Below are 25507 nucleotides of genomic sequence, written 5' to 3' on the forward strand. Positions count from 1 at the left end.
TTACATAGATTTAATTTACTTTTTGTATATGTATGTGTAATTGGTGTGTGAGAGAGAGCATAGGTACATGTATACCACAGCACACTTAGGTCAGAGGAAAGCTCTTGAGGATAAGTTTACTTTCCACGCTGCTAGCTGGAATCTTTCTTGTTGCTACTGCTCAGAATATTCCAGGTAAACTTGTCTGTAAGCTTCCAGCATCTGTTTATTCCTCCCATCCCATAGCCATCCTGGGATTACATGTGTGCCCCATGGTTTCCAGAGATCAGCCTTGGGTTGTCAGGCTTGAAAGCAAGACAGTGCTTTTGCCTGTTGTGCCATCTTCTTGGTCCTGAAATTTGAAGTTATTTTAAAAAACAAAAATACAAGTCTAAACATTCTTCATTTGTATACTAAGACTTGATGAGTTAGTAAATTTGGAAGATCTTGAGAGAGTTTGGGTTGACCTTTTTTTTTTTTCTCTTTAATATTGATATTTCTAGATGTTATGATGGGTATATATTCTGAATTCTTTCTATTTATCTATCTATAAATAATATGGTTAATTAATGTGCTTTGGGATTCTTTGTCAATTTTAAATAATCTTCCAATTACCAGGATCCTCCTTATAGTCGGCTTCCTCCTCCCCAACCCCATCCTAGTCTGGATGAGCTACATCGAAGGCGGAAGGAAATAATGGCCCAGCTAGAGGAAAGAAAAGTCATCTCTCCACCTCCTTTTGCACCTTCACCAACATTGCCTCCTGCGTTCCATCCAGAGGAAGTAAGCATATTATTTTTAATGCTGCTTATAGTTTACCATTATCACTTTTTGTAGCCTGTTTAATAAATTATGAGAGCCAGGCAGAGGTAGCACACACCTTTAGTCCCAGGAAGCAGAGACAGGTAGATCTCTGAGTTTGAGGCCTGTCTGGTCTACAGAGTGAGTTCTAGAACAGCCAGAGCTACACAGAGAAACCCTGAGCGAGAGAAAGAAAGGAAGGAAGAATGAAAGAAGGAAATCTGTTCCCAAGAAGATGGTTATCAAATTTCAAAATTATGAGGCTATTTTCTGGTTTTCTCTGAGAGAGTTGTTGTTTTATTACACATTTAGATTCATAAGCCATTTAAAATTGAGTTATTAAATGAACTGTTAGAATCAAAATCCATTTTTCCTCGGCAGGGATGGCTCATTGGCCTTATACCAAGTACTGATTTGAGCATCCCTTTTTCAGTGTCCCACAGACAGCTTTCCTATAACTGGTTAATTAGTGTAGGTGTGGTGACCTGTGCTTCGATACTGAAGCAGAAGCAAGCCTTCACTGCATATAGAGCCCTGTCTCGAGAAAGTGATAGATAGCCAACTGTGATTCTGAAATCTCTCGTTTCATTGGTCTATTTGTCTTTATACCAGTACTGCATGCATTTATTTATTTATTTTTTCTTTCTTTCTTTCTTTCTTTCTTTCTTTCTTTCTTTCTTTCTTTCTTTCTTTTTGTGTGTCTTGGGGGGTGAGGCGTGGGCATATGTGGAGGTGAGAGGATGGCTGGTAGGATAGGAGTCGGTTGTTTGGTTTCAAGGATCCAAACTTAGGTTGTCAGATTTGCACAGCACATACTTCACTTGAGCTGTCTGACTGATCCCTCACTCAATAGAATGTTCTACTTAAGTCGGACTCGTTGGTATAGGTTCTCCTAGTATTCAATTCAAAAATAAATAAACATGTTGGGATCTGGGAGTTTAGTTCCTTAAATTTTTAAATAATTGAGACATAAATTAAGATGTATTTTTAATCTAGCAATGGAGAAACCAGTAGTGTGGTTTTTAAAAGGTAGAAAAGATACACAAATGGGTAGATGGTAAAAGTTAAAGGGAATGTTTGGTTTATGTACCATAGTGCTATAATTTTGACCATTACATTTATGTTTGTATAAAATAGTGCTAATAGATTTGTTTTGGTTTGGGGTTTTGTGAAACAGAATCTCACATTCTAGACTAGGTTTACCTTGAATTCACTCAAGCTGGCCTCAGATTCAGTGTCTCCTGCCTTAGCCTTCCAAGTGCTTGGATTACAGGTATGGACAACAGTGCTCAGCAAAATATTGCTTATAGCTATCATGAATGTTAGTTGTCTTCATTTTTTTCATTTCTGGCACTAGTATTTTTCACTGGTTAGTTTTTCGAGGGATTTACCAGTTATATTTGGTTTTAATTAGACAGCCTGAGCTGAGACTGTAGGTCACTTGGAAGAGTAATTGGGTAGCATGCACAAATCTCTAAGTTCAATCAATAATGCTTTGTAAATTGAGCAAGGAGGCAGGAGGATCAAAAGTTCTAGGTCAGCCTTGGCTACATAACAAGTTTGAGGCCAACCTGGGATACATGAAACCTTGTCTCATACTTTATTCATTAGTTATACATAATGAATCTTTTTGTTTGTTTGTTTGTTTGTTTGTTTTTTGTTTTTCGAGACAGGGTTTCTCTGAGTAGCCCTGGCTGTCCTGGAACTCACTTTGTAGACCAGGCTGGCCTCGAACTCAGAAATCCTCCTGCCTCTGCCTCCCAAGTGCTGGGATTAAAGGCGTGCACCACCACGCCCGGCTCTACATAATGAATCTAATTGGAGTATAGAGTTTGTTTTTTAAATCAAATGATATGTGTAAGAATATGTGTAACAGCTGGGCAATGGTGGTGCATGCCTTTAATCACAGCACTTGTGAGGCAGAGGCAGGTAGATGGATCTCTGAGTTCAAGGCCAGTCTGGTCTATAAACGGAATTCTAGAATAGCCAGGCATATACACAGAAACCCTGTCTTGAGGTGGGGGGAAGAAAATTATGAGTAAACAACATTGCCAACTGACTACATATGATAAACAATGAAAACTGGGAAGTGAAAGCTAGGTGTGGTGATACTCTTGAGCTACCATTTCAAGACACCATTTCAGAAATACAATAAAGTTGCTGGGCATTGGTGGTGCATGCTTTTAATCCCAGCACTTGGGAGGCAGAGGCAGGCAGATCTCTGAGTTTGAGGCCAGTCTGATCTACAGAGTGAGTTCCGGGACAGCCAGGGCTATACAGAGAAACCCTGTCTCGAAAAAAACCAAATAAAAAAAAAATACAATAAAGTGAAGATTATTATACACAATAAATAGTAACTTGTTTAATGTATGAAGGTAATCTAAACAGAAGTTCATAGTACCTCTGTCTCTTAGAGTGCTGGGATTAATGTTGTTCACCACCACACCTGGCAAGCTCTACATTTAAGCTTCCATTCTGATTATAAGCAGCCTATATATAGTTGCCCTAAATTCATACATTACAGGAATACGTGACATAGAAATAATACTTTCTTCAAATTCCCATTTTCTATAACAGCCAACAGTTTTGTTGTGTATTTCAACTTTTTTATGTGCATGAACACATTTGCTGGAGTGGGGTGGAGTTGTGGGTTGGTTTTGGTTTTGGGATATCTATGTTGAAGTGAATTTATTCTTTTTTGTAGCTGCATAATATATAACACTCAGGTAGAAGAACCTACTTGCTAGATATTAATATATTCTAAAAGTTAGCTGTTCTACATGAGCTAAGACTTTTAAAGTGTTTGGCATTATAAAAGTATATGAATATTACAATTTAACTAAAAATAATTGGCATTGGAATGAAATATTGTTATTGGATAACCACAGAACTTTAGTCAAGAAGATAAAAATGAGGCCTTTTATTCTTTTACTTAATTGAATCAACCTTGGGCCAGACTGTCTTTAGGACAGGGAATACTGCCGCTAAAGAAGCATCAGCAGAGTTGCTGCATCATTCCCTACCTCATAAAGCGCACGAGATGCAAAGATGCTCTCAGTTACTGTAGGTGTTACTAAAGCACATTGAGGGCCTAGCAAATGTACGTACAGCGTGATACAGATTTACTGAAGCGTTGACTTTTTTATCTAAGACAGCGGAGGAAATAGTGAGCAGACTTTTAAGATCCTAGCTTGATTCGCTGAAGGAAGGTGAAACCCAACCTATCTTTCTCGCTCCCTCCCTACTTCCCTCCCTTCCTTTTTTTTTTTAGCTGCCAATAACAAATATGAAGGCTAAAATAATCTTCACATTTTTCAGTCTATAAAACATGTTCTGAAACTTAATAATCAAATAACTATCACTATATTGTTTTAAGTTGGTATTCTAGACATTCCATACTTTTTCTGCTTTGTTAACTCATAGACCCATTTCCTATTTTCCCCCTCTATAGTTTTTGGATGAAGACTTGAAGGTAGCCGGAAAATACAAAGCAAATGATTATAGCCAATATTCTCCTTGGTCATGTGATACCATCGGCTCCTACATTGGAACCAAAGATGCAAAACCCAAAGATGTTGTGGCAGCGGGGAGTGTGGAAATGATGGTATGTGTAATGGCTAAGCATAATTAATACAAATCTAGATACATAAATTCTCATCTATTAAATTATAGGGACAGAGCCAGGCGTGGTGGCGCACGCCTTTAATCCCAACACTTGGGAGGCAGAGGCAGGCGGATTTCTGAGTTCGAAGCTAGCCTGGTCTACAAGTGAGTTCCAGGACAGCCAGGACTACACAGAGAAACCCTGTCTCGGAAAAAAAAAAAAAAAAAGAAGAAGAAGAAAAAAAATTATAGGGACAACTAATTGAGCTTTGCTTTTGTTTCATTTAAATATAAAGTATATTATTATCTTGACAAAGAAGAATTTTTATTATATATCATTTTAGGTAACAATTTCCCAACAATTAGTTGTTCAGAACCCAAGTTAAATTATTTTAAGTATTTAATCAAGATCCTAGATTTCAGGGCTGGAGAGATGGCTCAGTGTTTAAGAGAGCATATTGCTATTGCAGAGGAGTTGAGTTTTGTTCCCTGTTTCCGTGTTGGGCAGTTCACAACTACCTATAATTCTGGCTCCAGATGATCCAGTGCCTTCCTGGCTTCCATGGGCACCTACTCAGTGCATATACCCACACTGATGTACAAAGACACATCAGTAAAATAATGTGTCCAGCAGTGGTACTTCTAGACTTTAATCCCGGCACCTGGGTACCAAATACATTAAAACTCTTCTTACAAGTCATAAGTTTAAACAACCAACTTGGTTAATTTATTTGGTAAAGAAATCTAAAATCTTTTTTTTTTATGAGTATTTTTTATTATTTTAAATGAGAATATGATAGTTGTGTAGCTTCCAAGTTAAGGTTTATTAATGTTTCTGTATTTATATATCAGTACTTTACATATTAATTTTCCCCCATAGCATTAAAATTTTGCAAAAGTAGTTAACCTCACTAATCTCATTTTTCTCCTTCACTCCTCCCTGTCAGTAAGTAACCTCTTCCCTGAGTTTAGATGTTATTACTTAGATACCCACACACACACTGCCTTTTTCTTTTTCTTTTTCTTTTTTTAAGCAAAAAAACCCACTGGGTTTTCCTGTATTGTCCAGGATGACCTTGCATAAAGTATTCTTTTGTCTCACCCCATGGAGTAGCTGAGACTCTAGGCAAGTGCTACTGCACTCAGCTTCTGCTCTTTCCTTTTTGAGACAGCATCTCACTAAGTTTTGGGTTGGCTTTGAAATCACTCTGCATCGCACAGCTAATCTCAGGCTTATGGTGCTCTTGTCTTAGCCTTACTAATAGCTACAGCTATAGATTCGTGTTAACTGATCTTTTGCCATTATGTATAATTTTTCACTTCATTTTTTTAAAGATATTTTTTTAGATTTGCTTATATTTATATGTATGAGTGTTTTGCTCACATGTATATCAGTGTTTCACATATGTGTCTGGTGTCCTCAGAAGTTAGAGAGCATTAGATAGATATCCTGGAATTAGAGTTAGGGATGGTCATGAGCTACCATGAGGGTGCTGGGATTCAAACCTGGTCCTTTGCAAGAACAAGCTCTCTTAACTTCTGAGCTCTCTCTCTAGCCCCTGTGTAGAGTCTCCTTGTGCACATCCATGAAAGTTTTGCTTAGACATGTATTCCTGGCCAAATGGATGATAAGCTTGAACTATATATTTTTTTAAAAAGGCTGGATGTGGTGGTGCATACCTTTAATCTCAGCAGCACCGGGGTGTGGAGAGGGGTCACAGAGATGGTAAGTGACAGAGTGAGACTCTGTCTCGAAAGAAAGAAAGAAAGAAAGAAAGAAAGAAAGAAAGAAAGAAAGAAAGAAAGAAAGAAAGAAAGAGAGAGAAAAGAAAAGAAAAGAAAAAAGGAAGGAAGGAAGAAAGAAAGAAAGAAAGAAAGAAAGAAAGAAAGAAAGAAAGAAAGAAAGAAAGAAGAAAGAAAAGGAAGAAAGGAAGGAAGAAAAGAAAGAGAAAGAGGAAGGGAGGAAGGGAGGGAAGAGGGAGGGAGGGAGGACAGGACAGACAGACAGATTTGTGTAGGTTTTCATAGGTGATGTTTACCTAGCTGTTTCAAGACAAAACTAGTTCAAGTAGATGACAGTTCAGAGTAAGAAAGAGTAATTAAATGAAAAACAAACCTGCAAGGGGACTGGGAGTATGACAGAGCAAGGTCCTGGGCTCTGTTCCCAGCATCAAGTAAGGTAAAATTAAGTTGAAACAAAACTTTTGATGTGCTTCAATGGGCAAATGTGTGCTTCTACATCACAGGAAGTCTTTCAGCAGAATGAGTTGAAATAGAATAATAATGTAAGATGCTTTCAAAAGGGGTATCACACTGAAGTAACGTTACCAAAGAAATGTTAATTTCCTTAAATTAGGAAAAATAAAATAAAACTACTAACCTACTATAGATGCCATTAAAAGTTTTTCCAGATACATGAAAGAAGTCTTAACTCAGTGCCTCTCAAGCATTGACATATAGCTCAGTGGTAAAGTGCTTGCCTGACAAGTTAATGTTCATACATATTACTTAGGAATGGGTAGATTTATCATCTACTATCATCTGTCTGTAATTGTTGGTCATATAATTCTTTTTTTTTTTTTTTTAAGATTTATTTATTTATTATATGTAAGTACACCGTAGCTGTCTTCAGACACACCAGAAGAGGGAGTCAGATCTCATTACAGATGGTTGTGAGCCACCATGTGGTTGCTGGGATTTGAACTCTGGACCTTCGGAAGAGCAGTCGGGTGTTCTTACCCACTGAGCCATCTCACCAGCCCCATATAATTCTTACTGTGATCTAAAACCAATGTTTTATATGACATCCAAAGACAGCTAAAGACTTATTCTTACTAATAAGAACATCATACTCTTATTAATAACCCCTTTACAGAGCTGGTAGAAATTATGCTAAACATACTCTCATTTTTGCTTTTTGTTAGAATGTAGAAAGTAAAGGAATGAGAGACCAGAGGTTGGATCTTCAGAGAAGAGCAGTGGAAACGAGTGATGATGACCTCATCCCATTTGGAGACCGACCAACAGTATCTCGATTTGGTGCCATCTCTCGAACATCCAAAACACTGTATCAGGGTGCTGGCCCAATGCAAGCTATAGCACCTCAGGGAGCACCCACAAAATCTATTAACATTTCCGGTAAGAATCCTAGAGTAGTAATTATGATTCTCAATGTAATTCTATCAGTACTTTTAAGACTCTTAAACGCAATTATTAAACTTTTCCCTATAAGAAAGCAATTGCACTTCGGGCAATTTTAGGTGTATAAACTAAAATTAACTCTTTATATATTAAGACTGCTTGAGGGCTAAGGTGTAGCTCAGTTGATAGAGTGTATTCCTAATATATATGAAACCCTGGATTCAATACCCCAAACCACATAAACCAGATATGGCACATGCCAGTAATCCTAGCACTGGAGAGATGGAGGTAGGGAGATCAGAATGTTCAAGTGCAGCTTTGGGTGCATAGGGATTTCAAGGCTATTCTGGGCTAATGATCCTGTCTCAAGGGGTGAGGGGGGGATAGCTTGTGACTTTTATCTTAAATAACTTCATTGTTTATTAAAATAAGATTCTTGGAGTCTGAGGAGGTGACTGGCTGGATAAAGAAGATCTGAGTTTGGATCCCCAGTACCCACATAAAATGTAGGCGCGCACGTGTGTGTGTGTGTGTGTGTGTGTGTGTGTGTGTGTGTGATCCCAGTGCTTTGGGAAGATAATCTGACACCAACCCTCACCCCTAAATTCAAACACTTGTGCACACAGTGAAAAGAAAGTATGTAAACCCTGAAGGTTCAATGGGGAAGAAACAAATGCCTTGTCATTTTGGCAGACAGCTTTCTGCAGAGACAGATCCAGTGCGCCGCTGCCTTCTGGATGATAGTACCTTAGATGAATCAAACTGGTAAATGACATCATAAACCACAGTACTGTTCCTTTACAGATTACAGTGCATATGGAGCTCATGGTGGCTGGGGAGATTCTCCATACTCACCTCATGCAAACATACCTCCTCAGGGACACTTCATTGAGAGGTACAGCCATTCTTGTTCACTTGTTATAAATATTTGAAGCATTTCGCTTTCCTTGCTTTGTTTTCTAGTCAGTAGTGTTTTCACAAAATAAAACTTTATACAAAATTTACCTAATGGTTTCTTTATTTTTTACCAAAGGGAGAAAATGTCCATGGCAGAAGTGGCCAGTCATGGAAAACCCCTTCTATCTGCTGAAAGAGAACAATTACGGCTAGAGTTGCAGCAGCTGAACCATCAGATCCAGCAGACCCAGCTACGAGGACTAGAGGTACAGATCTACAGTTACGTTTTTCTTGTGTCAGGAATTTTGATGTAGAGTACTACTGTGTAGCCCACATGGCTTCAGACTCAGGATCCTCCTGTGTGGCCACATGGGTACTTACATCGAGCTTTCAGTGTTCAGCACTGCGCCCGTTTTGTGCTCTAGTTCTGAAGAGCTCCCAAGAATGTTAAGTTGGATATAATTTTCTTTCATCATGTATATGTATTTTGTGGGGTGGTATGTGCACATGAATACAGATGTTGTAGGATCTGCCTAGAGCTGGAATTATAGCAGTTGTTGTAGGCCTCCTGAGAACAAAACCCAGGGCATCAACAAGAGCGGTATCTGATCCTAACCATCAAAACACCTCTCCAATCTCCTTAAATAGTAAGTTTTGAGATACAGTAAAGCAGCACACAATTTTAAAGCCTTTGCCTAAATGTTAGTATAGATATCCATTCTTCAGAGAAGTCAGAGCTAGATTTAGTTCTTGGCTAATAGAAAAAGAATATTGTCTGAGAATAAATAGTACTGGAGGAAAAAGGAAAAAAATCCTGCCTCAAGAACATTGAGTTTTTATAGAAAAAAAATATAGGATTTACATCATGGAAAATAGCAATGAGAAAGAAAGATACACATTTATAATCGATTTCTCTTTGAAATAGGAAAAAAGATTAAATTATTTTTGGTGCTGGAAATATGTCTTACCATTCTTACAGAGGATACAAGTTTGGTTCCTGTTTTACAACTGCCTGTTACTCCTGGGGATCCAGCTCTCCTTCTGGCAGCCATAGGCATTTGCACTTCTGTGTAATGTGTGCGTCCCAACATTCACACACTCCATCTCTCTCTGTCTCTGTCTCTGTCTCTCTCTCTTGAAAATAAAACACATCTTTTAAAACTCTCCCTTAAAAATAAATACATCTTTTAAAATTAAAACCATGTTTCTCAAGTGCTATTAAAACAAAATGTGTTTATAGTTGGGTTGTTTTTACTGCAAACTTGTGGCTAGTTTAGTGGTAAAATACTTTGGGTAAAGTGTTTTCTATGTGGCATGAGGTGCGCTGAGTTATGTGTGTGCTTGGCTTTGTGCACTAGGCTGTTAGTAACCGGCTGGTGTTACAGAGGGAGGTGAACACCCTGGCAAGCCAGCCACAGCCCCCTCCACTGCCTCCAAAATGGCCTGCAATGATTTCAAGTGAGCAGCTCAGCTTGGAACTGCATCAGGTGGAAAGAGAAATTGGGAAGAGGACCCGGGAATTGAGTATGGTGAGTGCTGATGGTGGGGAAGGTGGAATGAACTCTGTGACTGTAGAGCTGATTCCAGGTACCTTGAGGAATAAGTAATGTTTAGAGTGATTCTAATAAAGATGAGTTGTCATCTGGTGGTATTATTATTTTAGGTGTGTCTTTTGTCAAAGACTTTGGGGAAAACAAGGGAATTAATTGGAAATTTTAAAGTTTCTGTTTAATGTACTCATTAGGGAAGCAGATGGGATGATTGATCTTTTGGACTCTGTAATATTAAGATATGTTTACACAATAAAATGTTACTTTTCATGGTCTTTTATAAAAGAGATATATAGTCTGTACACTATTCTCTGCACTGCTTTTTCATGCTAGTTTGCAGCATTTTCAAAAGTAAGTGAGAAAAGGTGGGTTGAACTGTTATACTTTAGTGTGTACTCTCTCATCTACCTGTTTTTTATTGTTAATTCTTAGTGAAGTAGGAATGACTTTTTATTTTTTTAATCCGTGTTGTGTGAATTTGGTCTAACCCATTACACCACAGATTACGGACTTTATTTCCTCTTCTTTTAAGGAGAACCAGTGTTCTGTAGACATGAAAAGCAAACTGGGTACAAGCAAGCAAGCAGAAAATGGCCAGCCCGAGCCACAAAACAAGATCCCCACTGAGGACCTTACGTTGACATTCAGGTAAAGAAAGGAACACTTCTATAGACTTTAACCATAGAGAGAGAAATAACTTTATTATCTGACTGTACACAAAGTATGAATGCTTTGATTCTTAAAAGATCTATTTTTTAAAATAAGAGAATATGAATATATTCATTGGTTTTTTTCAAGACAGGGTTTCTCTGTGAAGCCCTGGCTATCTTGGAACTTGCTCTGTAGACCTGGCTGACCTTTAATTCAAGGCATATATCACCACTGCTCAGCAGGAGAAAAGAATATATTTTTACTAAATCTAGAATTAAAATTTTACTTTAGGAGTTAGAGTAGGATATAGCTATGGGCACTGGAGAGGCTGAGGTAGGAAAAGAGGAATTTGAGGTTAGTCTGGGCTACAAAGTGAGACTATCAAAACACATGTATACACAAAACTTAGCACTTTACTGGGGCTCAATACATTTTCTGATTACATTTTCTTCTTCTCATTGTTTTAAGTGTGGTCTTATGCTTTTGACTTATAAAATATATAGCTCATTTATGGGGCTGGTGAGATGGCTCAGTGGGTAAGAGCACCCGACTGCTCTTCTGAAGGTCCAGAGTTCAAATCCCAGCAACCACATGGTGGCTCACAACCATCCGTAACGAGATCTGGCGCCCTCTTCTGGAGTTTCTGAATACAGCTACAGTGTACTTACATATAATGAATAAATAAATCTTTAAAAAATATATATATATGTATATAGCTCATTTAATCATTTAAAAATGATTAAAAGCCAACCTACTGCCCATTTTATTGTTACTGTTTTTGTTTCATTTTCATGCTGGCTATTGAGCTCAGACCCTCACAAATTAGCACATATTTTTTACCACTAAGCTGTATTCCAGGGTTATGTTCCCCCTTTCAGTTATGTACAAAACACTTAACCTTGCTAGTCTTGTAGGGTTAGATTAGGGTTTGTTGGTCTTTTGAGACAGGGTGGGATTAGGCCATCCCCAGTCACGTTTTTATTTGATCTCTCCCATAATACAGTAATTAATTCATTTGTATATCCTTATTTATTCTCTTTGGCATATTTGAAGATTTGAATCCTTAGTCCTGTGTTGATCTCTTCATTACCTAGAACAAGAATTTATAATATAACCTGACATAGTGGCACATGCCTTTATTCCTAGCACTTACTGTTTGAGTTTGAAGTCAGCCTGGTCTACGTTGTGAGTTTCAGGATAGCCAGGACTATGTAGAAATACCCTATCTCAAAAACAAAATCAAACAGAAAAAAATTCTAATTGTCCTGTTGCTGTCTTCTTGGGTTTTGGCTTGTTTGTTTGTTTGTTTGTTTGTTTGTTTGTTTGTTTGTTTGTTTTTTGAGACAGGGTTTCTCTGTGTAGCCCCGGCTGTCCTAGAACTCACTCTGTAGACCAGGCTGGCCTCGAACTCAGAAATCCGCCTGCCTCTGCCTCCCAAATGCTGGGATTAAAGGTGTGCGCCACCATGCCCAGTGGCTATTTTGAATTTATACCCTTGCCTAGGTTCAAAATAAACTTGGTAAATAGGAGGTTGGCACTTTTTCTTAAATGCCAGCCAGCAAATATTTTAAGCTACCGGTCTTTTGGGATGTTAGGGGCTGTGGGGGGAGGAGTCTCACCACCTGTCCCTGCCTCCCAAGTGCTTGTCTCTACCATGCCTGTTTGTTTTAACTCTTAGTTCAGTTTTCTAATATGTATATGCAGGCTGTGTTCTGGATATAACCTATACGTATAGAGTAGGAAGCTTGTCAGTTTTAGTTTATCAACTATATGCTACAATGTGGATGATGAGTTATAATCAATATTTGGAAGCTATTTATGTAGTTCTTTTTATTTTGGCTGTTTGAGACAGTCTCATTGTGTAGCTAGCCTTGGTTGGCCTGGAACCAAGCTAACCTAAAACTGATAAAGACCAGCTGCTTCTGCCCTCTGCTTGAACTAAAGGCATGTGCTCTACTCCAGCCTCATGTTTTTCTACAGTGCTAAATAATAAGCCCTATTGATTGGATTTTATTTAGAGTAATTGCTTTTCTCTTTCTATAAATTCCAACTGTTTTTTTCATGTAATTTACAGTGATGTACCAAATGGATCAGCCTTGACACAAGAGAATCTCAGCCTCCTATCAAACAAGACCAGCTCTCTGAACCTGTCAGAAGACTCTGAGGGAGGAGGAGATAACAATGATTCCCAGAGATCAGGAGTTGTTTCCAATTCTGCTCCCTAGAATATGGGCGCCTGCTTCTACCTTCTGCTCCTAATCAGTTCATGGGGCATAGGGATAGAAAAATGGATAACTTCTAAACTTTTTCTCTGAGTGGTCAGTGAAGTCCAGGAAAAGCACCGGAGGCAATGTGCACAAACACCACTACTAAACAAACCTGCACATAGTTCACATTGATGCATTTTTTTAATTTTAAGAAAAAAAAAATTAGCAGTATCTGCAAGCAATTCAGATTAAATTTGTTTTTGTTCTGTGAATGAACTTTATTTTAATAACTTTGGACGCCTTGGATCCGGGGCTTTAAAAAAAAAGAAGATATTATATATACACTCTGTTTGATTAATTGTATGATCTTAATGAAGTAGGTTTTTCTTGTATTTTGGTATTATTACATACCCAGTGTATAATTCCTCTTTCCCAGTCCTTTCCAACTCTCACAACCCTGTAAACTAAAATAGACAAAAAATGCACCGTTTCCAAGAATTCTGTGGTAATAGATTGGGTTATTAGAAACTGTGCAGCAAACTAATTTTATTAGAGCTATTCTTTACCCCCAGCCCTGTTTCTGGATCACTAGCTCTGTGGATAGATACTTGTTTTTTACAACATTAAAAGTTTATTTGAGTGGATATGGTTTTAGTTTCAACTTTTCAGAGATGTCAACATGCAGTTGATTGTTTGAGCCACATTTTGGTGTCAAGCATTCCTTGCATTCTCTCCATAAAATCTGAAAGCCTATTTAGTGTTTACAATGTTTAGTTAGATTTAAATGAAGATTATTTTATTTTAAGAATGAACTCTAAATTGGATATAATGTCTCATTTCTGTAATCCCTGGCCTCAAGATGTTGAGGCAGGAAAAAAACAGAATAAGAAGAAAAGAAATGAACTTCAACTTGTTAATAGTGAAAATAGGTATTTCCTGTTCTCCTATGTGGAACTCATGTTGGAAAATTCGAGCTGTGTTTACAAATTAAACTTGTATTGAAACCCTAGAATGGAAAAAGCAGGACAGTGAACCATATTCTAAAGCTGAGAGCCAGCTCAGCAGAAGAGCACCGGCTGCTCTCTCAGGTTCTTGCCAGCACCCGCAGGGTGGCTCCCAGTTCCACTTTCAGGGACCTGACACCCTTTTCTGGCCCTTGTGGACACCAGACACAATGAAGAAAAATTTTTAATTAAAATAAAACTTAACACTCGATATGAGCTTCAGTAAACAAGGACATATTATTTCAATGGAATTTTTGTTTTACTTTCAAAAGCTTTAAAGATTTGGCAGATAGAAACTGACTGAGTCTTCAGGGTAGTTCATGCTTTGGTCACTTGTCAGTAATCAGAATTACTAGCATAACTATAAATAAGTTGAAGTGAGTTTTTATAGACCTGGCTTTCTGACATTAAAAACGTTTATGAAAAAGTTGAAGAGTGAGGAAGAATTTTTATTTAGTTCTGCTGCACATATTCTAATGCTAACCACTGTTTGCTTAATTTACTAAGCCCCTCTAACATGAGTTCAGCGGGGCACTGTTTCGTAGAATCACTCCATCCCTCTGATTGCTTGACGTCAGTTTCCCTTTCTAGATGATACTACAAAACAAGAAAGCACTGGTTATGTAATAAGTTACTGCATTGCTTTGGTTGGGTAAAAGCAAACGTTTATATTTTTCTTATTTCTTATATCCTGAACTCTTAACTCTGCTGAGGTCCCAGTCACCTCAGTCTAAGCTCTGTGTCCATCATCTTGTTAATTGAAACAAGTGGGTGGGGGTGGGATAAGAGTGGGATGGGGTGGGAAGGGAAAAATAGTCCTGCCATTGCCTACCAGTAGGAAATCCAAACAGAACACTCATTTGAGTAGCGATTATTTAATTTGCCCAGTCAAGGCACCGTGTTTATATACTATTTCACATTGAATTTGATTATGCCCTACAGACCTGGCTGGTCAAGGATTTGATATACACATATTGGCTTGGGATTCGAGCTTTCTTTTTTATTTAAATAAAAATTTATATATATATTATATATATATACATATATACATGGCTATATCTGTATATATATTGGGTATATTTTAAAGATTTCTTCGCATGAGCGCAGCTGTTGCAATAAGATGACTGATTGGGAGGTAGAGGCACCGAATGACGGTGAGGCATTTCTCAGTTGATGCATACATTTTCCTTTTAATTTTAAATACACATTTGTACATTTGCTTTTTTTGGACTTTTTTTTTTAAGATAAAATGACTCTTACATTTATACTTTACTCATTATTTATTGAGATGAGGAGAGAAATGTTATGCCTGATAGGATTTTTACTTTTCTGCATATCTGTAAAACGCCACATTATTGGCCTCTTGCCTTCAGTAGACAGATTTGGGTGGGTCTTACCTCCTTTGGACATTTCAAGATAATTCCTAAGTCTTAGAAGCAGATGGGTTGTTGTTGTTGTTGTTGTTTTTAAAATTGGAATAACTAGGGGAAAATCTGCATATTGGTTTTCTTGGAGTTAAGAATAAAAGTAAATTTCCATTGTAGTGTGTATGAGACCCCCAAAATGTACTCTGCTGCGGTGCACTAGTATCCTTTTATGTGTATTTTTATTTAGGGAGAAAATTAGTCTTTTAAATGGTAGTATGAGTTCCCCAAGCCCCTCTCTATAGCCAGTCTGGGTTGGGTAGAAAATGAAAGACTATGCCTACAATTTGCTATGTAGTCATTTTCCCTTACCAATTTTTAGGTGGGGTTTTTGGGGGAGCAAGGGGGTAGGCAGTATTGTTTGTGCCCACTGGCAGGTTTAGGGATTCAATAAAAACTCTCATAACTTTGAGGGGTTTTTCTCCCCTTAACAAACTCAATGTTATGAGGCAACAATAAATTGAAGCATAACTTCATGACTCTTAACTGCTGTTTTTATTAAAATATGAAAACCATTGATTTTTATTTGTGTCTTTAGAGACATTAAAAAAAAATGAAGTCCATCAAATAGGAAGCAGAGCTTCTGCACCACCAGCCCTGCCCTTTTAAGACACTTAGCAGATAGCCCACACTGGTTCTGACTCAAGCCCCTGCGCCAGCCTTGTGAGTGAGCACTGGGAGAATGTCAGGCATGTGCCACCATGCTCAGCATGCTCAGCAGTGGGTATGGCTTTTCACTTAAATGGTTTCCTCTGAAGGTGATTACTTTTTACTGTATCCAAGAGCAAGAATCATCTCAGATGAACACAGACAATTCTGGAAGGGTTATGCAGCATTATATTCATACTTGTTCAGAAACAACGCCAGTATGTTAACTGTCGTGAACAAAAAGTACTTAGGCTCAGTCTGTTGTCAGTGAGTCTCTGGAACATGATGAAGGAGCTGAGAATGGGGTATCTAGACTCAGTTTCCTATTGATAGTCGGAGTCTGAATGTGACCAAAGAGCCATTCCTTACTACTTTTCTAGTTAAACAGAACTTGTACCATAGGTTTCTGGTAGTGATGTTCAAATGACATCAATGTTTAAGACACTATTATTAGTAATTACAAATATTCACCTACTCAGAATGTGTAAGAGCTTGTTTGGCACGTACGGCATTAATGTGGGTCATTCCTTCTCTCATCTTCCTTCCCTTGTGGTTTTCCCATGTATTTATTCTTTTGCCTAACAGCAGAAGATGGATACAATTCTCACGTGCTACTTGGATACATGATCCCATCAGACTCCCATGAGCTTGAGTGTGGGAGCTTGAAATTTAATTCCTAAGTTTCCCATGATTGTCTTTTTTCTTTTCTTCCTGACCCCTTGCCATTCTGCAGTTTCCCCTTGACTTACCCAATCTGTAACAGTGACAGTTTGCTGCTTCTAAACAGAGCATTCAAATGAATTCGCTTAGCCAATGACTTCTGTGAAGTTGCCTTTTCTAATGGCGTTATTACTCAGTGATGCACAGATGTGGTATTTGCCCTACTGGCAGGCAAGCAAAGGTCTGGCAAAGAATGATAACCTGCTATTTCTTTAAGGAGCGCCAAAGACTTGTGCTTTACTCTGTTTTGGTTTTAGGGGAAATAGTAGCCATTTTGATTATGAAATCTGGTAGTATTTGTAAGTTGATTGTACTGTGTAAATGTCTAAAGTTAACTGTTAAGGTTAGCTGGCCTTACAAAATGTAAAAGTAATGAAAATTTATCAGTTTCTCTAAACCAGTAAATATCATCCTTGACAATATTTGTTTAAGCCACTCACTCTCCCTTTGGGGGTTACCTTGATGCTCTACTCTCTTCTGTGCGTCTCTGTACTTTTACTTGTGCCTACAGGACAATGTACTTTGACTATGGTCAAGTCCTGGGTCTGGGGATTCTTCTTGAACTTGACGCTTGTGAGAAACAGTTAACTGTAGTTACTTAGTACCTGTTTGACTTATGTTCAGGGACAGCTTATTTTTACTAAATGGGATTCCTTTGCTATTGTTTTTATGTACAAATGGTGGTAGAATGAAATTTCAGTATATTTTTCATTTGGGCTTTTAAAGAATCAAGTAAAGAGTTCAATATGTAAAATCTTTGTGTAAAAACCATCCGTAATGATTTATTACATCCTAATTAGTTCTCAAGAGGAAGTAATGACCTTGCAAATTAACTGCAGTATTACACTATTGCCCTATAAAAGGCTCAAGTGTGTTAAACTCTTAATTGTTAATATATGCTTATAGTGTTGCAAAGGGTTACCATCCCTGAAAATAGAACTCAGATCAGACAGCCTCACTGACACAGCAAGCAGTCTGCTACTGACACCATTTTATCTGCCTGCTTGTTTTGCAGAAACATATCGAAGTCTACCTTGGACAGCTATGGCTTTTTTTTTTTTTTTAAATAGCTCAGCTTTTTAAAATTTCCTGCTGAAATGACTGGCTGGGAGTTTTTGGTAAATTGTGCTAACATTATTTTTAACGTTCTCAATCAGCTTTCCTGAGCCACTTCAAAGAGCTGGTTTTGTTTTGTTTTGTTTTTTTCAAAAGATACAGGAAATAACATTTGAGATTTTAAGATTCTATTTCTGTAATTGCTAAAGGTGTTTCCACAAGTAACAGATTTTAATTAATTAGTAATTCTAGTCACACTAATAAAGAATAGGAGGAAACTGCTACCCCCAGGAGCAAATGACACCTAATAAGTGTTCTCAGTAGGTAGGTTTCAATACTACACTGAATACGTGGGTAAAGAGCCCTTGGAATCCCATTGTGATAAAGGGACTTCCCTTAGCACTGGAATTGTTCTTAGAGCCTCTGGATCAGACAAACACTGAATTTCCCTGAACTTAACCTTGAGCATAATAACCTTCATTTTCACAAGAAAGTAAGGCATTGTAACCCAAGGTGGAAAACTTAAACTTTAAGACAATACTGTGTCAGAAAAATGTGTATTTAGAAGAGTGAAACCCTGTGGAGTCTGTTGTCCTAGTGTATATTATATTATATAGTAGATAAGGTGGCTTTTTTTTTTTTTTTATTGAAGACTCATTCTGGTTAGTTCTTCATTTGGTTTTGTGTTTTGTCTTTTAATGCTACATATGTAGACAGAGCTCACAAGTCTTTGGCTCCCATATTAGGTTGTACACTCAGAGTCATCTTATAACTGGAAACTGTCAGGTGGTCCCAGCTCCAGTGAACACAGGAAAGGTCAAGGAAAGGATGCAAGACTGGGTGGATAGTGCTCTGGGGTTTTGGTTTGGTTTTGGTCCTCCTTTTAAAAATTGTCATTTTTATAATTTATTGGTGTAGCCTCTCTCTGTTCATTGGCTGGCATTTCACAGTAATATCCAAACCACCCCATAAAATTGTATTCTTCTTACAAGCCTTTAAAGCTATGATTCCTGTTTAGCTAAGACAGTCCTGAGAGGTTTTGGGTTGGGTTTGGTTTGGTTTTGTTTTTTTCTTTGCCTCACTTTCCCCTTACCCTTTTTTATCCTTTGTCTTCCCAACTTTCTGGATGTAAAGGAAAAAAAAAAAAAAAACTTCACTGGTCTTAGGCCTCAGTAATGAGTCTGACTTTCCAGGAGTAATGCAGAAAGTGAACTAAGGGAATGAGCAAACTTCTCACCCACCTAACCGCTTTCCAGTTGTGAGGTTCCTCTTCGTGTGTGGTCTTTTCCCTTTTACCCCTGAAACCCTTTTCTGCCTATGGTCAGTTGGTCTCACGGCTCACACCAGTCTCCTGAGACATTCTGCACTCATTATCACCTTTTTGGGTGGATTTTTCTTAGTTTTTTTGTTTTGTTTTTAAAAAATAACTTTAACATTGATTCATATTTGCTTGGGATAGAGCTTATGTAATTTACCAATCGTATTGATTGTATGTGATTGTGCCCTGCAGAGGTATACTTAACATGAGTAATCTTAAGTTAGTAAAGGAGCTATGAGATTTGAGTCAGAATAGAGATGGCTTTATGGGTAGTGTGAAGTCCCTTCTCAGAATCAGTGCTACGGAAGACCCCGTTTGAAAGGTTTTCCTCCATTCCTGTGTTTTTCCATTGCCTCGGCTCCCTATTGTTTTCTGACATTTTCTCCCCACCTGCTCACAAGGTTTTTTAAATTGAGTCTTAAAATAAGAGATAACTTTTAACTGAATGAATTTTGTGAAATTTTACATTTTCCAAATGTTTTCAATTGAGGACAAAGGATGGGCTGGACTTGGCCAGCCTGTGACCAACTCCTTCCCATCTGGCCTGGCCAACAGTGAGATTTGCATTTAGAGGCATTATCTTCTGAAAGTTGTTTTTGTGTAGGAAAAAAAGAACCTTGCTTGAAATGGAACATTCCCTTTCTTTAATCTGTTTAATATTTCCGCTTTTAAACAGCTTTCAAAACAAATGAGGTGGGGAAAGAAGAACTAGGAGTGTGTTTAGGGCCGCCGACCTCTGGATGTGAACGAGTCCATGGACCATGTGTTGCATATTCTTGAGAAGGTTAAGGCCTTCTCTCTTGATTTTGTACTCTTTGTGTGCATGTTGTTTATATTAAAGACGGCACATTTTGTTAAATGCTATTTCCTTTATTACCTTGGAAACTGACTCAGCCTCTTGTTGCTCCTAATTAGGGTTTAAGGCTCTTGTAAGTTGCAGATAAAAGGATTCATTTTAACAAATAGAAGGAGGTGATTCACCTTTTGGATTGTAAATATATGAAAGTGTCTAAAGGTCTTTATCTGCTTTCTGTCAGCATTTATATTAAATGATAAATTAATGAGGAGGAACAGTGTGTAGTCTTTTTCTTGTCAATGAGTCTGCCATCTCGTTCTCGTCTTGGGATTGTTGATAAAAAAAAAAAAAAAAACTTCTAAAAGCTAATTTATGCAAGTAAGCACACTGGACGTCAGTTTTCCCTACCCAGAATTGTTGTAGACTTGAGTATGCTGCAATTGAGAGGCAGGCCTGGTTCAGAGGCTGCGAGACCCATAGTCAGTGAGCTGTCACATTATTTTATGACGTCTCATCAAGCCAAGAGCATCTTTCTGCCCAAACAAAATGGTCTTCCTTCCTCAAACAAAATACTTGTCTTTTTATTTACCAACTGGCTCCCAATTCTTCTGAAGTCTTTTAAATATAATATAAAATCATTAAATATAATCTAAAGTAACTTTATATTATCTCTTATAGACCATGCTCTAGTTAACATGAAGGGAGGTGATGGCTGAGTAGTTGAAAGTGCTGTTTTCTTTTGCAGGGGGGCCAGAATTTAGTTCCTAGCACCCCCATCAGGCAGCTCAGGACTACCGGTAACTCTAAATCCAGGGACCCAACCACTGCTTTCTGTCCTCAGGTACATAGACACACTTACGGTCTTAAAAGCGAGGTGAGTTACTACACAAGACATGAAGTAAACTCAAGTGTAGCAAGTTGTAACAGTAACATACTTTTATGTAATTAAGAATGTTTGGGGCTGGGCAGTAGTGGCGCACACCTTTAATCCCAGCACTTGGGAGGCACAGGTAGGTGGATTTCTGAGTTCGAGGCCATCCTGGACTACAGAGTGAGTTCCAGGACAGCCAAGGATACACAGAGAAACCCTGTCTCGAAAAACCAAAAAAAAAAAAAAAAAGATTGTTTGACTACATGTTGGATATTAAATGGTAAGACGGAGGGGATGTTCAATTCACAGTATATATAGGTCTGGATCCTATATACATGCTGTGCCTGTAGAGGCCAAAAAAGACATCAGGTTTCCTGAAATTTGAGTTACAGTAACTAGGGCTAGAACCAGGATCCTCTGGAAGAACAGCTTGAGCTCTTAACTGCTGAGCCATCCTTCCAGCCCCATATTTTTAAAAGATACATATATTAATCATAGTTGGAATTTATTCTAAAATACTTTCCAATGAAAATTGATAGGGATTGCCAGCAAAGGGTTATAACATTACCAATAATTACCAGTGGTGCCATGACTGACCTCAACAGAAGGAGTCATGGTAAGGGAGCTCAGAAGGTATAAGATAGTTAAGTGCTTGTAGCCATCCTTGAAAAATGATGACATCTAAAAAGGAAATTCCAAAACCAAGCCTGTCTGCCACTTAACCTAAGCTTGTCCTGCTTAGACTATAAGCAGGAACTGTCTGACCTGTTAGGCTGACACACGCTCACACTAAAGTGAATGTGTTATATGTGCATCAGTGTTTTGTCCCAGTGATCAGTGAATCTCAAATGATCAGCTAGTTAAATCATGCTTTCCAACCTGTTTGGCTATTAAGAGAAAAAATACCTACCTCCTTTTTTTGTTTTGAGCACCTAACCTTAAGAAAGGATAGATGGAAGAGTGGGAGGAAAAGTAGGAGCCAGAGGGGTCAAGGACAGCACAGAAACCTGATAGAATCTACTAACCTGAGCTCAGAGGGCCTCATAGAGACTGAACCAAGAGGCATGCAAGGAACTGACCCTCTCCACATCTGTAACATTTGTGTACCTTGCTCTTCATGTGGGACTCCTAGCAGCAGGAGCAGGAGCTGTCTCTGACTCTTGCCGCCTGCTTTTGGGACTCTTTCCCCTTACTGAGCTGCCTCAATAGAAGATGCACCTAGTTTTACAGCAACATGATCCGCCAAAGCTGGTTGATATCTGTGGGAGGCCTACCCTCTTCTGAAGAGAAGTGGGGTGGGGTGACTGGGTGGGAGGGAGTTAGAGGGAAAACTTTGGTCAGTATGTAAGTAAATCAAAATAAAACGGGCTGGTGAGATGGCTCAGTGGGTAAGAGCACCCGACTGCTCTTCCGAAGGTCAGGAGTTCAAATCCCAGCAACCACATGGTGGCTCACAACCATCTCGATTCCCTCTGACTCCCTCTTCTGGAGTGTCTGAGGATAGCTACACTGTACTTACATATAATAAATTAAAAAATAAAACACTGGGAAGAAAGAGGTTAGGCATGATGTCCTACCTTTAATCCCAGTACTTAGAGGCAGAGGCAGATGGACCTCTGAGCTCAAGGTCAAGACTGATCTACATAGCAAGTTCCAGGACAGCCCTGTCTCGCCTACATACACCCCCACACTCCAAAACAGTAGTCAGCAGGAGATGGAGATGGTGGCGGCCCATAAATGAAGCACCCTAGTGAACAAGAGTTGGAAGCCAACTTATATTTCATAGTAAATTCCAGGCCAGGCTGGGCTATACCATATCCCAAAACAAAAAGTGAATTTATCAACTACTAAACTTCCATATGCTTAACAAAACAGAAGACAAAAGTACTTTCTGCCATCAATGAGCTCTAATTATGGAACTTTGCACAGGCTTTTTAGATACCTTAATCTTGCTGGCTATGGTAGCTTCATTCCCAGAGGTTAGGAGACAGGGGCAGGCGAGTCTCAAGGCCAGCCTGGTATGAGGAGTTCAATGCCAGGCTAGTCAGGGGTGCATAGTGAGCCTTTGACTCAATAAGATGATGACATTAAACAGAATTATCAACGAATTGTCATCTTCAGAACAAGAAGCTGTGAGACTGGACAAGACTTAACTTCATTGTACAAGGCCCTAAGTTTGATCTCTAGCACCATCCCCAAAGAAAAGTGTGTGTGTGTGTGTGTATATTTAACTTTGTTTGGCTGGTGAAGTTCTCCCGAGGAAACCACAGTGAAGGTAAGACATGAGCGAGCTGAAGTATGGAGAGGGGACTAGGATGTTAGTCCTAAGCCGTCCTAGTAAGGGAAGATAGGGTATATGAATTCTGAGGGAAGGGACTGAGTTGAAATGGGGACCTTCATTACAACTTACTATAGACAGGCAGCTGAAGAGGTGTTGCTTGTAGCTTTCACTACCCCACTAAAGCTCCAGGAACAGGCCATGCTACCAGCCCCCACCCAGCTTCCCTTGAATCCATGGATAAAAGAGGAGGTAGGATCAGATGGCAAGGGCTGTAGACCATGCCAAAGTGTGGTGGCACTAGTCTCTAGTTCCAGGTTAGATCAAGTTCAAGGCCTGCCAGCTTCAGCTACACTGGCAAGTTCAAGGCCCTGAGTTACATGTGACCTGTCTCAAAACTAAAAATAAAATGGCCTTGTACTGATAGTAAAGAAAACATAAGCAGAAGGTAGTATGCAGGGAAGTACAAAAATCTAGATGTGTGCCTCTTTATTCACAATTATTGAAAAAATTACGCATGGCTCTCCCATGTGCATGGCGTTCACTGGAGCCCTTGGTAAGGTGCAGTCACTTTCAGCTGGTCTGGGGTGGGGCTTGGAGGCATATGATCCCAGATGATACCGCGTTCAGTGTGGCCAAAGAGCACACTTGCGTAAGACTCACCATAATAGGTAATTTAAGAAATAGATCTGATTTGTATCTGAGACATTTTAGTGAAGTGGTGAGATATAAGACATAACCAGAAGACACACATCTACCTGAAGACTTTAAGGGGAGAGGTGAGTGGCGTGATGCTTAGCTGGGTTCACATCAGAAGAAGCAGGGACATTAAGTGGAAGTCAGGGTTCCTGTGCAGCGTGAGCAGGTACAAAAGGAAGGAGTCTCAATGAGGCCTGCAGGAGTCTAGGTTGCTGTTTGTTTGTTTGTTTGTTTGGGGACTTGTTTTTTTTTTCTATTTGAAGATTATTGTATGTATGTGCACCATGTGTGTGCCTGGTGTCTGTAGAAGTCAATATTGAATCCCCTGGAACTGGAGTTAAGCATGGTTGTAGCCCACCATGTCGGTGGTGAGAATCAAACCTGGATTCCCCGCAAGAAAAATGGACCTAGCTGCTGAGCAGCTTTATATTTATCAGTTCAATACCAACACCAATACAGATGTCAAGCTAGACATGGACATGCTGAATCTGTTTAAAGTGAGGCTAGGTTTCCAATTGCAATCAGCTTACAAGAAATTAGGGCCTGAACCAGCCCAGTGGTTGAAGTAGGAGAGGGGTTGAGCAATAGACTGGTTCTGTGTGGTGACTTGAAGACAGGTGACAGAACTCCTTAGTCCCCTTCTGTTTGGTCATCCTTTTCATGGCATCAAAGCCCTTGCGGATAGTTGAAAGGAAAACCTATAGTGATTTTAGTCTGTCACACATACTCCTAACCTCCCAAGCCCTGTTAGGACCTAAAGGTGCTCTCTTGTACCTCTTTGTCTCTGTGTCATATGTCTAAACTAAACCTTTTACTCCCTGGATACTTAGGGTACACCTAGACTCAAGGCATGGCATGCCTGTTTCCACCATGGTGGAAGGGCCTCTGGTAGTTTGGGGTTTTATATTTTAATCTGTATTAGGCTTTTTTGTTTGTTTTTGTTTTTTTGTTTTTTTGTTTTTTTGTTTTTTTGAGACAGGGTTTCTTTGTGTAGTCCTGGCTGTCCTGGAACTCACTCTGTAGACCAGGCTGGCCTCAAACTCAGAAATCTGCCTGCCTCTGCCTCCCAAGTGCTGGGATTAAAGGTGTGCGCCATCGATGCCTGGAGGCTTTTGTTTTGTTGTTGTGGGTTTTGTTTGTTTGTTTTTGCATACACGTGTCATGTCTGAAGCACATGCATGCAGTACCCAGTGATGCTAGGAAAAAACATCATCACTTCTGGAAGTGAAGTTAGAGAGGGGAGCTGCTATGTGGGTGCTGGGAATTGAACCTGGGTACTCTGGAAGAGTTGTCAGTGGTCCTGCTGACATCTCTACTGCTGAGCCATTTCTGGCCTGGACTCTTTAACTGAGTTCTGATGGTTACCATGATACAGTCATTCCCATACCCTCATGCCCTCCTTGTCCCTTAAATGAACTTGTAAGGGTTTTCTAAAGCAAGGCTTGGAAGATGTGTGAAAGGCGAAGTAGTCTATAACTCAGCTGTGGTCATCACAGCACACACCTTCGTCCTACCTTTAGCCACGTTTCTTCCTGCTGCTTCCAGGTCAGACTGTCATCCCCGTGTCACTGGGAATTCTGCCACTCTCCCTGACTTTGCGCTCTGCTTTTCTTCTGTGGTTTTCTCTAACCTCCTACAACTTCTGAGCTAATTTACATGCAGTGAGCTTTTCCCCCAAGCCACTCTTGTACTACCTCCCAACCTTGATTAATATTTATTTCTTTATTTATGTGCCCTAGGCATGAAACAGCTTTGGCCATCAAGCCAGGCATTAATCTAGGATGAATAACTGCCATCCACTCTGCCCCTGACTGATACAAGAATACCACTACCATAGGTGTCTCTTTGCCCATTGCCAGGGGGT

General features: G+C 39.2%; 1 protein-coding gene and 1 non-coding gene across 2 annotated transcripts in view; one reads left to right on the top strand and one right to left on the bottom strand.

The window, feature by feature from the left end:
* Rc3h1 (ring finger and CCCH-type domains 1) overlaps positions 1-20064 on the top strand; it is a 66229-nt gene extending 46165 nt beyond the window's left edge. The window contains exons 13-20 of the mRNA XM_021155458.1: positions 598-762; positions 4232-4384; positions 7308-7521; positions 8329-8419; positions 8558-8687; positions 9780-9950; positions 10504-10619; positions 12697-20064. Of these exons, the coding sequence (XP_021011117.1) occupies positions 598-762; positions 4232-4384; positions 7308-7521; positions 8329-8419; positions 8558-8687; positions 9780-9950; positions 10504-10619; positions 12697-12847 (1191 nt within the window). The 3' untranslated portion in view covers positions 12848-20064. The remainder of the gene's footprint in view (positions 1-597; positions 763-4231; positions 4385-7307; positions 7522-8328; positions 8420-8557; positions 8688-9779; positions 9951-10503; positions 10620-12696) is intronic.
* A 5305-nt stretch (positions 20065-25369) lies between these two features.
* On the bottom strand, positions 25370-25507 carry LOC115032454. Its single transcript, XR_003838131.1, has one exon. It is a non-coding gene; the product is annotated as a small nucleolar RNA SNORA48 (small nucleolar RNA).

This window comes from Mus caroli, chromosome 1 (genome assembly GCF_900094665.2).
Source record: "Mus caroli chromosome 1, CAROLI_EIJ_v1.1, whole genome shotgun sequence".
Lineage (NCBI taxonomy): Eukaryota > Metazoa > Chordata > Mammalia > Rodentia > Muridae > Mus > Mus caroli.